General features: G+C 41.3%; 1 protein-coding gene across 3 annotated transcripts in view; it reads left to right on the top strand.

The window, feature by feature from the left end:
- DOCK8 (dedicator of cytokinesis 8) overlaps nt 1-14632 on the top strand; it is a 201185-nt gene that overhangs the window by 154992 nt on the left and 31561 nt on the right. For all 3 annotated transcript variants that reach the window (XM_072959507.1, XM_006217184.4, XM_072959506.1), the window contains 6 exons: nt 853-1008; nt 3078-3217; nt 8151-8320; nt 11621-11766; nt 13126-13308; nt 13669-13801. In XM_072959507.1, coding sequence (XP_072815608.1) covers nt 853-1008; nt 3078-3217; nt 8151-8320; nt 11621-11766; nt 13126-13308; nt 13669-13801 — 928 coding nt within the window. The remainder of the gene's footprint in view (nt 1-852; nt 1009-3077; nt 3218-8150; nt 8321-11620; nt 11767-13125; nt 13309-13668; nt 13802-14632) is intronic.

Below are 14632 nucleotides of genomic sequence, written 5' to 3'. Positions count from 1 at the left end.
TTCCTGTTCTGGGGTGGCAGAGTGTTTATGATGACACATTGAGAGGCAGAAAGTCCATCAGGACCCTCCTTTCCCAACTTTGCCTTCAGAGATGCTGCCTCTGAGTCACGGCCCATAGAACCTGGGTCCTTCAACTGTCAACTTACTTGAGAGAAGCAAGAGATTTCTTCCAGTCTGTCACCTTTGTCAGCTTTTCATTGCTTATTTCAGGGCTTTTTTATTTAAAGGAAGATTTTCCCGGAAAACTCTTCTAGCTTTCTCTTTCTTTCCCCTCCAGTTCCTCTACCATTCTGGGGCAAAGTCTTTGGGTTTTTTGCAAGGAGTACATATTTTTCTAAGTAATTCAATGCCTTCATCTAGGGAACTGGTTTGAGAACTTCCCAGTGGGGCCTTTAATTAGAAACCACAAAAGAACATTTGTGGCATTAAAGTCACCCAGTCATATTCCATTAGTTTTGTGTGGCCCCATGTGGGGTCAACTCCTTTCATTTAGTTTCTCAGACTCAGTGGGGTTTTTGTAAAACTAATTATATTATGTTACACTGAAGACATGCCTCCAGATTATTTTCAGCACAGGCTTGCCATAGTATTAGAGATTTGACAAGGGTGGGGGTCTGGCAGTCATCCTCATCCTGGACAGCTGTTAGGCTAGAATCATTAATGGGAATAGTAATAGACGAAAATTTACTGGGCCTCCCTGTAATGCAGTTTGCCGTCTGTTGCACTGTCCTATTCGTTTTTATTAGATCGACTGCCTTCATCTGGGGAGAAGGGATATTTCTGTGCCTGTCCACCTCAACCCCATTCACCTTATAGTAAACACCTCTTTCTTCTTCTCATCTTTCTTCTCAGCTGTCAGCCAAGCTCAACAACCTCCCAACGCTCATTTCCATGAGGCTGGAGTTCCTGAGAATCCTCTGCAGCCACGAACATTACCTCAATCTGAACCTCTTCTTTATGCATGCCGATACTGCTCCAGCATCTCCCTGCCCCTCCATATCCTCCCAGGTAATCAACTAACTGAAAATTTTGTTTAAGCTGTTTCATTTAATTAGCTTCACTTATCCATTTATTCCTGTTAAGATTGGTCTTCTTAATTAGAAGAAACATCGAGATGTTCACACCAGACCAGTCGATCCAGACAAACACATAAGCACACTGCCCAAAGTTGTGCCATCTTGCTAATCATTTACAAGCTAAGTGATTGTTTTCTTCCTCAGCTCAAGGGTCCCAGCTGAGGCCAAGCAGAGCAAGGAACCAACATGCGCTGTAAAGACCATTTAACTTACAGACAAGTCACAGGTCTTCCTTTGTCTGACAGTCATCTTCCCACTTTAGCTTGACAGTCTCCTTTGCTCACTTCCCTTTTCCTAAATCCCAACACCTTAAAATTTATGAAATTGCAGGTTCCTTTATATTGATTCCAAAATGGTCTAATAGTAGGGTGTTCTTTTTTTGGTGTTTTATCTTTCTTATTGACATATAGTTGATTGTTGTGTTAGTTTCTGGTGTACAGCATAGTGCTTCAGTGATGTATATATACTTGTACATATATTTATATTTTTATATATATATTTGGTTTCATTATAGGTTAGTACAGGCTATTGAATATAGTTCCCTCTGCTATACAGTGGGACCTTGTTGTTTATCTATAGTGTATATAGCAGTGTGTATCTGCTAATCACAAACACCTAGTTTATTCCTACCCACCCCCATAGTAGTTTTTAACATGGATATTACATCTTCGAATGATCCTAGAACTTTCTGCTGATTCTGTCATAGAATGGAATTCGGCCCAAGATGATTCCACCTGGAATCTTATTCCAGATAACTTAGCTCTTGAAACATGAAAAAATCTCATTATAAGCTAATCAAATGGTCTGTTTTATAGAGTGTATTTCTAACAACTCTTGTTCTTGATCAGCTGAGAAGAGTGACACTTGTATTAATATTTAGAGACAAGGCTTTGACTGACATGGAGAACAGTGTTTGCAGGTTAGGTTCAGTGGGCCCCAGATTCTACTGGATGTTAACTGGTATTATGCAAATACAGAATTCCAAAGACATTTCCATTTTGGAAATCCTATATTAACAGTTTTCTTTGCAGTAGTCCATCCAAGAGTCTTTAACTTGCTCATATGAATTATAAATGCCTACGGGGTGGGAAAGGAAGTGGGAGGAACAGTATGACAAACAGTGATTACCAAAATGATTGGATTCTGGAAATCTCTTTTTTCCCTTCCATTGATTATTCAGGAGACTAGTGGCCTCTAGAAAAACTGTAAAGAAATGCTGTTTTATAGTCATATTCCACTTCTAGGGAACCAATCAGTAGCTCAGAGCAGCAGGCAAGGGTGTAATTCTGATGCATATTCCTTGATACTAGACAAAGGAGAAGGCTCATCTTAATAATTTTTTTTTAAAAAGTCTTGGCTATTCAAGCCAAAACACATGATCCAGATGTGCACTCCATGACCACCTTCCTGTGAACGGGGAAAGAGCTGACTCACAAGCAGCCATTCCAGATGTGCCTGCTCTGCCCCCGGCCCTCTCCCACATTTCCCTTGCAACCGCCCAGCCTCATCAAACCGAAAAGGCTTTCCAGAGACATCTGAGATTCTCTCAGTGAAATACAAGGTATGTCCCCAAGATAAGAACACAGGAATTGCCTAGGACTGGTAAATCTGACATTTCCCTGCCTGACGCCACTTCTAGTTTCCAGGCCAGCAAAATTCAGACAGTGTGTGTAAGCCACATTCTGAAGTGTGACAGGAGCCTTAAATAAAGATGGCAGTTTATTACAGAGGAATCGCCTGCTCACAGCCATAGCTCTGGATACAGTACCCATCTTCCTTACCCAAATGTGATCCTAGGATTTTAATCTTCTTTGCCAGGAAAGCAGCATGAACGTTCTAAGTCTTGGTTTCTTCATCTGTCATGTGGGGACATGAATGGTACCTGCTTCCCTGTGCAGTGCATAGGGAGCTCGGTGGCAGCACGTGTTCAGTAAATACTAGCCATCATGCTTTTAATTCCAGTTCTCGTTACTCACAGAACTGCTCCTTACGTTTCTGTAGAACTCCAGCTCCTGCTCCAGTTTCCAGGACCAGAAGATTGCCAGCATGTTTGACCTGACACCGGAGTACCGCCAGCAACACTTCCTCACCGGGCTTCTCTTTACTGAACTGGCTGCCGCCTTGGACGCCGAAGGGGAAGGGTACGTTTTAGACATTTAAAATAGAACATGGAGCCAAAAAACGTATGGTCCTTACTTAAGTTTGCAGTCCAATCTCTTTCGCTTGACAAAAAATCCTACCGTTCACCAGTTCTGAAGAGTGAAAGCAGCCATGTTTTGGGAAAATGCTGCTATAGGAAAGGGGAAAGGCAGAGGGAAGGGGAGAAAACCATGAAACAGCTCTTTTCAACCACTTATTCACTGAGAAGAACTTGCCAGTTCTACTATAGCAGGTTTCCCAGGGATGCTTGATAAGTGAACTTCTTTGAAACAAAGCTGTTTTTAAAGTACGTCCCTGGGTGATTGGTGTGCATATGGAGGCAGCAGCAAGATAGATGCCACTTGGCTCAAAGCTGACAGAGGAAGCGGCCACTGATGAGAAGATAGTTGCCTCATGTCCAGATTAGGTTTCTTGCAAAAAGACCTTCCCAGTCTAAGAGAGATGCCACAGGTCCAGGACTTACAAATTCTTTCACCACTTACAAACCTGATCACCCACGGGCAAGTGGCAATATCTAGACTTGAAGTCAACGAACGGGGACTTTTTTTCTTTCCTGCTTTCCCTCTGCTGCTAAGCCCATAGGATCAGACCCGACTGGACAGAAGCAGACAGGCCTTCCAAAATAGTATACATTCTGTTCAACAGTTACTGAATGCCTACCATGGGGCAGACACAGTTGAGTGTCGGAATATATCAGAGATATATCAATGCACAAAACTGACAAAATACCCTGTGCCCATAGAGCTCACCATTCAGGGCCTCAAATCCAAGTATCATTAGAATTGGAAAACAATTTAGGTTCAGTCGTTTTGGTGTTCAGATTAGGCCCACAGAATTGAAGGGACCTGCTCAAAGTTACACAGCAAAGCCTAATCTAGAGCCACAGTCTCCTGAGTCTCTCCCCTGGGCCCACCCTCCCACACCACGTCATCCCGCTGCCCGGGACGCCTACGTTCTTCCTTCCTCTGCTGAAGAAGTTTTTGGAATAGAGCATGCTGCTTAGTGGCAGCACTGCTGTATATTATAGATTCTCATTTAATCGGAAGTTCTCAAGTTCTCTCAAAGTGCTTATAATATTATGAAGAAAACAGGGCCACCCTTTTGGAAACAATTACAGAAACACAAATTTGTGTAACTTCGATGACAAACGTGTGCTCAGCGCTTTGCCCATACTGATCTCGCCTAATGAGTGTAGGTCTCTGTCTCCTTGTAGGTCAGTGTGGGAATCTCATCTTCTTAGCTCTGAATTCTGCCTCCTTCCAGAAATTCAGGTGTCGAGTCTATCCTTAGAGAGCTTCATTTTCCAAGGCTTCAATTTCATCTTCTTCTCTCAACCCTAAATAAATCTGTCTCAATTTTCTCAATAGAACATTCTACCCTATAACATAAACTTCCACACAAAGCGCCCTGATACATATGCTGGGAAGGTGCTGGGAAGGAGGCTTGTGCACAAAGAAAATTGCCTTCACACACACACAAACACACACACTCTGTCTTAATTGTCCTTGAATAACACTGGTTTACAGGATTTCTGAAAGTACTCTTCAGTACTCACATAAGCAGTGGTTTCTGCTTTCCATTTCACTTCTGGTGATACATCTAGGGAAACAGCCTTGACATCTGTTTTGATTCCTCATAAAATTGCTGCTTTTATTTTACTAGCAACAGAGGATGTTCAGAGGTCATCATGTAATCATGTTCAATCACCTAGGTATGTTTTTCAGACACACACACATAAACGGTACCTTTTCTACCCCCGAGAGCGTAACTAATTAAGAGCGTCGCTCCTTTGGCAACAGTTATCCCTGATTGCTGAGTTGTCAGTTACCCTCCTGGAGAGTCATTATAAATACTGTCACAGACTTTACCATGTGGGCAAAAACCTCCGAAACATCTTATGCTTTAACAACGCTTCCTCTTGATTAGTACTTCCTTTTGCTGCCAAGGCAATTAATAGACTCACCAACACCTGCCCACCTGAGGTGCAGGGCCAGTGGGACTCATCTCGTACCTGAACTCCTAAAAGGAGCCATAGCTCTAGTTTCTAAGGAATCTCTCTGGCACCGCCCCCCCACCCCTTTGCCTGAGGGTATCCCCAGATGTCCACACATCATTAATCCATAGTGATTTTCAAGCATGTGGAAAGATTATCTAGCATCTTTGAGTTATGCTACCCGATGCTTAAAGAAGAATTAATTCCAATCCTTCACACACTCTTCCAAAAAAAGAAGAGGAGAGAATTCGTCCCAACTCATTCTATGAGGCCAGCATTACCCTGATGGTAAAAGCAGACAATGATATCACAAGAAAACTGCAGACCAGTATGAATAGAGATGTAAATATCCTCAACAAAATACCAGCAGACTGCACCCAACAACATATTAAAAGGATTCTATACAGTGGCTAACTAGGATTTATCCCAGGAATGCAAGATTGGTTTAGCATCTGAAAATCAATTGATAGAATACATTATATGAATAGAATAAAGGAGAAACCCACTCAGTCATCTCAATAGATGAATAAAAAAGCAGTTGACAAAATCCAGTACTTCTTTTTGAAAAAACACTTAAACCCTGTAGGAATTTATGAGAATTCCCTCAGCCTCATAAAGACATCTATGGAAAACCTACAGCTAACATACTTTTTGGTGAAAGACTGAATACTTTCCTTCTAAGTTCAAGAGCAAGACAAGAATGTGCTACTCTTACTTCTTCTGTTCAGCATTGTACTGGAAGTTCTACCCAGGGCAGTTAGACAAGAAAATGAAATAAAAGGCATCCATATTGGAAAGGAAGAAGGAAAGCTGTCTCTATTCACAGATGATATGACTTGTTTATGGAAAATCCCAAAGGACCCACTAAAAATTATTAAAGGTAATAAATGAGTTCAGCAAGGTTGCAAGGTACAAGACCAATACACAAAAATTAATTGTATTTCTATATGCTTGTGATGAACAATATGAAATTAAGAAAAACAATTCCACTTAAAATTGCATCAAAAGAATAAAATCTGGAGGAATAAATTCAACAAAAGAACTACAAGACTTGTACACTGACAACTACAAAACACTTTAGAAAAAAATAATGAGATCTAAATATATAGAAAGGCATGACAGATTTCTGGATCAGAAATTTTAACATTGTTAAGATGGCAATACTCTCCAAATTGATCTACAGATTCAGTGCAGTTCCTCTCAACATTCCAGAGGGCCTTTATAGAAATTGACAAGCTGATACTAAAATTCATGTGGAAATTTAAGAGACCCCCAATATAGCCAAAACAATCTTGAGAAAGAAGAAGATTGGAGGATTCACACTTCCCAATTTCAAAACTTACTACAAAGCAAAATTAGTCAAGACGATGTGGTTCTGACATAAAAATAGACATATAAATTAATTAAATTGGACTGAGTTTAGAAATAAATCTTCACACTTATAGTCAACTGATTTTTCAACAAGAGTGCTAGAACAGTTCAATGGTGAAAGAATCGTGTTTTCAACAAATGGCCCAGGAAAAACTGGATATCCACATTCAAAAGAATGAAGTTGGACCCCTATCTCACACCACATACAAAAGTTAATGCAAAATGAATTAAAGACCTAAATGTAAGCGTTAAAATCATAAAACTCTTAGATTAAATCATACGGGTAATCTTCATGAAATTTGATTAGGCAATAGTTTCTTAGATCTGACACCAAAAATACACCCAACAAAAGAGAAAAAAAAAGTTAGATCTCATTAAAATTAAAACTTCTGTGATTTATAGGACATCATTAAGAAAGTGAAAAGACAACAAACAGAATGGGAGAAAATATTTCCAAATCATAGATCTAATAAGGGATTTGGTTCTAAAATATGTTTTTTAAATCTTACAACTCAATAATAAAAGAACAAATAACTCAAATTTTTAAAGGGCAAAGGATCAGAATAGACATTTCTTCAACAAAGATATGACCAATAAGCACTAAAAAGGTTTTCAACGTAATTAAAAACATCAAAATCAGTTAAATATCCCTTCTGTCTTAGTTCCTTTAGACTGCTATAACAATATCATAGACTAGGTGGCTTATAAACTGCAGAATGTATTTCTCACAGTTCTGGAGGGTGGGAAATTCAAGATCAAGGTGCTGGCAGATTCAGTGTCTGATATGGACACACTCCCTAGTTCATAGATGGCCATCTTCTTGCTGTGTCCCCCATGGCAGAGGGGGCAAAAGAGCTCTCTGGGGTCTCTTCATTCAAGTGGGCTCTGTTCTCATGACCTAAAGCCCTCCCAATGCCCCACCACCACCAAACACAATCACACTGGAGATTAGGTTTCCACATACGAATTTTGGGGAGGGGATCACAAACATTCAGTCCATAGCATCTTCATACCCACTAAGATGGCTTTAATATAAAAGACAAATAATAACAAGTGTTGGCAAAGAGAAAAATAGAACCTTCATACACTGCTGGGGGGAATGTAAAATGATGCAGCCACTATAGAGAACAGTTTGGTGTTTCCTCTAAAGACTAAATGTAGAGTCACCATGTGATCTAGTAATTCTACCCTGAGGTAGATACTCAAGAGAAATAAAAGCTATAACCACAGATACTCATAGCAGCATTCACAATTCATGTTAGCCCCAAAGTAGAAACAACCTGAATGTCCATCAGTTGATATGTGATGTGTCCATGCAGTGGAATATTCTTCAACAATAAAAATGAATGGAGTAGTGATGCTACAACCTGATGAACTTTAAACATCATGCAAACAGCAGAGCCAGGGCTAGAACACAGGCAGTCTGTCTCTGGATTCTGTACACGTCCACCCTACTTTCTTTGGTTTTCACATTGTCACCCCATTGTTTAGGAGCATTCTGGTCAACCTCCCTTCACCACAACTTTTGGCTTTCTGTGTTGTGCCAACAGGATCAGCAAAGTGCAAAGGAAAGCTGTCAGTGCCATCCACAGCCTGCTCAGTTCTCACGACCTGGACCCGCGTTGTGTCAAACCAGAGGTGAAGGTCAGAGTCGCTGCCCTCTACCTGCCTTTGGTTGGTATCATTTTGGATGCTTTGCCACAGCTCTATGACTTTACAGGTAATGACACCTTCTGTCTCCTTCTTAGGATTGCTAAAGGACCCCTGCCAAACGCCCCACTAGAATGAGGTTTCCCTTACTAGCTCCAGTGCTGATATACTTATGTGAGCAATTCTTCACACCTGTGCTCTCCAACCCTTTTTAACATAGGTCCCATGTATACTTGTATTTTTTAAGGCACATAACCATATGTATATTTTCTATTTAGAAATTGTTTTATTCATTCATTCATTGGTCCGCTGGTACATGATGAATGTTACAGGCCGTACACCACAAAGGGTGAGATAATAACAGAATTACTCCCTTTGGAGATCCCTGCTCTAACGCCTTAAAATAAAGGTGTTCCTTCTCTTTTCTCATATGAGTGTTTAAGGAAAGAAGCAGACTCAGATGACCCTTAACACCTGTTCCGTGAAAGAAAAAGTGTCGTGGTGTCTTTCACTATTGGAAATTCTGCCATGGCAGAAGAATTTTGCCTTTGGCACTAAGAGGCTCATTCTAAGGTTAGAAGTCAGTATCTCCCACTTGGCCACGAGAGGAAAGGATAGATTGTCTAAAAGGCATTTGTGTACCTCCTGAGTTTGTTTGCATATTACATTGTGGATTAGGGAATGCAGACAAATAGAAGTACCGTCTCCCCAAAATAACAGCTTCTCTGAGACCTGAGAAGACAGTCCTGTCTGCCTGCCCTCCCCATAGCACACACACACGCACACACACACAAGTTTGGCCACTTCAGAGTGGTTCTTGCTTTTCCTACAGTGAAAGGGAAGCTCTTAGAAATTACCATGCTGCTCTCTTGAAGAAGAATCTTGAGGAATGTTTACTTGAGCCCAACACCCTTGCAAGCAGTCATGCTCAGAATCTTGGAACCATTCATGTTTTCCTGCTTCCTCCAAATGCAAAGTGTTATGTATGACTAAATTATTTCTAAAATCCTTATGGTGACAATTATTTAACTCATAAAAATGAACCCAAAAATGGGCAAAGAAATTATAGAAGCAAGCTTAGCATTCGCAGGCTAAGATGCATAGAGCTTCCTCTGATGGTGCCTGCCTGGAGGGCAAATGGAGAACAGAATTGTCTTCAAAATTTAAAGATGAAATTCAGAGCATGACAGGTGACTTGCAGACCATTTCTAGAACTTTGCTTGGATGTTTCAAGAAAGTTTCATTTGAAGACCTATGACTTATTTGTCAAAGCAGGGAATCATGTTAGCACACATTATCCAAAGCTTCTGTGTTGATTAGAATTTCCAAATCATTCACATGGGGTCAGAACTTTTCAGCACTTGGTCTTTGAGGCTTTTAAATCACCGTGGTTCCTTTATGAATGTACTGAACTTTATAGTCATGATGTATCTAACAAGTGGGAAAACAGTAAAAATATTCTATTATTAGAGGTAATATAGTGCATCTATTACATATGAAATCTTTCAACTGATAAACTAGTAAGACTATAGTATTTTTTAAAAAGATACAGCTGAATTCAGATTCCAGCCCATTTATTGCTATATGTGACTTTGAAAAGTTCCTTAGCCTTTTATGTCTTGGCTTCCTTTCCTCAGCTGTGAAAATGTGATAATGATGTCTATATCTTCGGGTTGTGATAAAGATGAAATGAGAGATCTTCTATAAAAGCATTTTGTGCAGCAAATGTTTATATTCTTCCCTCTTTTTCTTATCAGCATGACCCTATGCGTATTTGGAGGAACTGAGAATGCGTCCTCAAATTCCTCCCGATAATGTTATTGGTTCTTAACACAATTGCCACATACTCTTCATTTCAACATTTGTTTAAAAACTGAATTGCTTTTAAAAAATAATGAATTATTATTTTTAAAAATTGAGTTCTGTTTTCAGAAGTTTGGCAGGTGAACATACTGTTCACACTCTAATTTTTCTGAAAAATTGAAAGTCAAAACATATAATGTTGACAGGTCTAATAAAATTATGAGTTTTTAATGAGTCAGTCACACATGTTTTAACACACTTTTCTCAGCACTGCTTAGACAGATACTTTCTGTGTATGTGATTGATCATAGTCTTAAAAATCAGCCTTTTAAATGGTGGACCCTTATTTTGTTTACATACATATAGATCTATATATAAATATAGGTACATCTATAGTACATAGATACAATAAATTAGCATTCATTTTAAACATTCAAAATTTAATAAATTACTGCTGAATTTGTGATAGTAGCTTGTTATTCTCTAAGGTATTTGTTTAATTTTGTAACTGTTGGTTCCTTTCTATTTGGTCATTTGTTTAAAATATATGAATATAGTGAAAACATCATATTACAGGAAAGTGTTATGAAAGCTCTGAAATTTTTCTCACAATTAAAAAATTAATTTCCAGCCTAATCTTGTGCTGGACATTTTGCCTCTTTCATTAGGCTGCTTTTTCCTATAGATGGTAAGAGATAAATAATGCTAAACCTCAGGTTTAACATTACTGTGCTGACCTTAGTAACTACGTATCAGTCACACAGGAGGTATTGGATAGGAAACATAGGGAAGTACTGTCTTTTCATTTTTGATGGCGTGAAAGATTTTTTTCGTAAGACTTTTTTAAAAAGCAATTTTGGGTTTACAGCAAAACTGAGAGGAAAGTACAGAGGTTTGCCATTTACCCCTTACCCCCGACTCATGCATAGGCTCCTCTGTTTTCAACATCCACCACCAGGGTGTTGCACTTGTTACAATAGATAAACCTCCGCTGAGACAACATAATCACCCGAAGCTGATACTGTACATTAGGGTTTACTCTTGGAAGCGTACATTCTAAGGGTTTGGACAAATGTATAATGATATGTGTCCATCACTGTAGTATCGTGCTAATTAGTTTCTCTGCCCTAGAATTCTCCTGGGCTCTGCCTATAAATCCCTCCTTCCCCCAACCCCTGGCAAGCATTGAACTTCTTACGTCTCCATAGTTTTGCCTTCCCAGAATGTCGTATAGTTGGAATCATACAATATGAAACCTTTTCAGATCGGCTTCTTTCACTTAGTAATATGCATTTAAGTTTCCTCCATGTCTTTTCATGGCTTAATAGCTTATTTCTTTTTAACATTGGATAATATTCAGTTGTCTGGATGTGCCATAGTTTATTTATCCATTCACCTACTGAAGGACATCTTGGTTGCTTCCAAGTTTTGGCAGTTGTGCATAAAGCTGTTATAAGCATCCGTGTGCAGATTTTTGTGTGGACATAAGTTTTCAACTCCTTTGGGTAAATACCAAGGAGCATGATTTTTGGATCATGTGCTAAAACCAGTAAAATTTTAATTGCAGCCGCAGATGCCCGTAGTGGAAAAAGTCGTGCCAATGGCTCAGATGAAGAGCAAGAAGGGACCAGTGCAATTAACCAGAATGTGGCACTGGCCATAGCCGGGAATCACTTTAATCTGAAGACAAGTGGAACAATGCTGTCTTCCCTGGTATGTTGGGGCACTTTTCTCTTGTCTGTTTTTTATTTTGTGCCTTTTCCCATCCTCTAGTAGGCTTGTTCTTATATTCATCTACCAGAACCCAACTTAGAGTAGACAGTGAGTGTTCTGCCTCATTGCTTGATGCTGGGAGGATGCATCATGAGGCTAGCAGTTGAGAAGGGAGATGGCACAGTTGAGGCAGTGCACAGTCAGACAGGATTCTGGCAACAGCAAGAGACTCACAGATCAAATTCAGACAGTTTCAATGGTGGTAAGTTCAAAGCTCAGAAAACGAAGAAACTGGAACATGGGAAATCTAAGATCACTGCAAAGGAGCTCAAACCAAGGCTCCCTCAGGTGGGAGGCTTGAGCAGTGTTCATTCTATGTGTTTGTTATTCGTTCTGTGTCTGCCTCAAAAAAGAAGATTGAAGGGGGCTGGTCACCTGGTAGGATGTGTCTTCAGCCTTTCTAGCTCCCCAGGGAACCTAAGCAGGATTGTTTGGCTCTGTCTTTTTACACAGATTCTGTGGGCTTGAAGAGGGGCTCCTCTGGGAATATAGCCCCTGCTTCACTGAAGGTGGGATCCACCTCTGTTCCTTGCTCTGGCAATCCCTTTGTCAAGACAGCACTGCCTCCTCCAGCTTCATTTAACTTTGCATTTCAGTGTGGTGTTCCTATGTGCAGAGATCTCGACCTGGTTCTTTCCTGGGAAGGCAGCATATAGACCTCACTCTGCTTTGCTAGGTGACTTTCTCCTCTTCCCTCCTGCACCAATCCCCCCGTCCCTCATACACCCCCATGAAAGCTGAAGAGCAGAGAAGTAAAAAAGAGAAAAGACGTTGGACAGTCGACATCACTCATCCAACAGTTTAATAAATATGGTGTGCTACTTTGGACTCTGTGACAAAGAAGCTAAATCTTGAACAGTCAGGGTATTTCAGGAACCCAGCCAGGGAAGTTCAAGGCTATAAGTCCAGACCTGCTGTCTCTAGGTGAAGGAGAAACACTTGAAGATCTTAGCAGCTTAGAAGCCCCTGTGTATCACTGAGATTGAGATTGGGGGAGGGATGACATGGTTAAGGTCCCCATGGCAAACCACCAGACCACACTCTTCCAGAAACAGAGGCTGCCCACAGTGACCATGGCTGAGTGACTGGTTGGAATGCTGCCTCAGGCAAGCCCCTTTGCCAAGCAGCCCAGCTCAAAGAACACAGCTTCCCCTGCCGGGGGAGGCAGGGTTCCTGGAAACAGATCCCCAGCCTAGGAAGAAGTCCAGTTGCTGTGTCCTAAGAAATGAGCACCCCTTTCACTGTGCCCGCTGCTCAACCTTCTCCCCTAAGTCCATCTCCCTATCTGCCTCCTTCCAGCCCTACAAGCAGTATAACATGCTGAATGCCAACGTGACCCGAAACCTCATGATTTGCTTCCTCTGGATCATGAAAAATGCTGATCAGAGCCTCCTTAGGAAGTGGATTGCCGACCTACCATCGATGCAACTCAACAGGATTTTAGATCTCCTTTTCATCTGTGTCTCGTGTTTTGAATACAAGGTACACGTAGGGTGACTCAGTTTCGCACTGGCTCTTATCTCCCAAGTTCTATCCTGTCCTGTCACTGTTACCCTTTGTAGGGCTTCATTAATTTTGTCTTGTTTCTGTAGTAAAGTCCATAACCTATTTGCATATCGGTAACCTAGCTAGATATTATAATTATACCGTGAAAAGATCTCTGCCTTCTATAAAGAGAACCTCATTCCTGTTAACAGGATTTCAACTGTTGCATCCCCAGAACATATATGTTGCATATGTCCAAACTGGCTGATGTCAACGTGGGGTGTTCCGTCTTTAGGATTCTCCCCATGGGCAGAGATCCCACAAAACTTAATATCCTTCTGCCTCTGTCCCATCCAGGGAAAGCAGAGTTCTGACAAAGTCAGTACGCAAGTTCTGCAGAAGTCGAGGGATGTGAAGGCCAGGCTGGAAGAGGCTTTGCTCCGTGGGGAAGGGGCCAGAGGGGAGATGATGCGGCGCTGCCGGGCTCCAGGTGTGTTGGGTCGGCCGTTCCTGCTCTCTGCCAGTGAGCTTTGTACCCTTTGTGGGAAGGAGTGTCCTCGCATGATGAGTAGACATCATCACTTTCTTAAGACGTTATGGTAATAGAGATAAGCAGGTTCAAGCATGATGTGTGTAATGTTAGCCCTTTGCCTCTAAGTGAAAGCTCCCCTCTTGAGATCACAGGAACCCTAGAAATGTCCCCAAATGGCATCTTCTGTTTAAAACTTGTTGGTGGTAAAATGTCCCGTCCAAGAATGTGAGTCATAGGACGTGATGAACTGTGTATCACTCAAGGCCGACACTTCACCCCAAGCTATTTGAACATCTGTGTAGAACATGGTCAAGACACTGGAAAGTCCATGTTCCAAGATTACCTCCCCAAACTATGCAGGGCACTATTACAGTGGAACCAACCCCCGCCCAGTGGTCTCAGAGTGTCCAGCCTTCCAGGGATCCCATCACACCAGGAATGATCTCCAAAAAGCTGAGTTCTCCTCTGTAGGATAGAGTGAAGTGTGCAGGCACCCCCAGTCTTATTCACTGTGCTCAAGTAAACAGAGTGACAGTTCCTTCTATGCAATGGGACACAATGGCACAGAACTTGGAAGGAGCTGAGCTTTTTCAGTGGGGGTCGGGCACCCTCATGCAACACCAACACTCTCCTTTTCTGTAATTCAATGAGAACCTCCAATTTCACCGCAGCCCTGTGTTTGTGAGAAATGTGCTTGCTGACACTCCAGAAAGACAGGCGTTCTTCTAAACTCTAGCCTATTGTTCAAAGAGCAGGTCAGCCAGGACTTGACGGACCTGGCTGAGGGCT

This window comes from Vicugna pacos, chromosome 4, assembly GCF_048564905.1.
Source record: "Vicugna pacos chromosome 4, VicPac4, whole genome shotgun sequence".
Classification (NCBI taxonomy): Eukaryota; Metazoa; Chordata; class Mammalia; order Artiodactyla; family Camelidae; genus Vicugna; species Vicugna pacos.
Note: the sequence above shows the minus strand (reverse complement) of the source record. Positions and strands in the feature narration are given on the sequence as shown.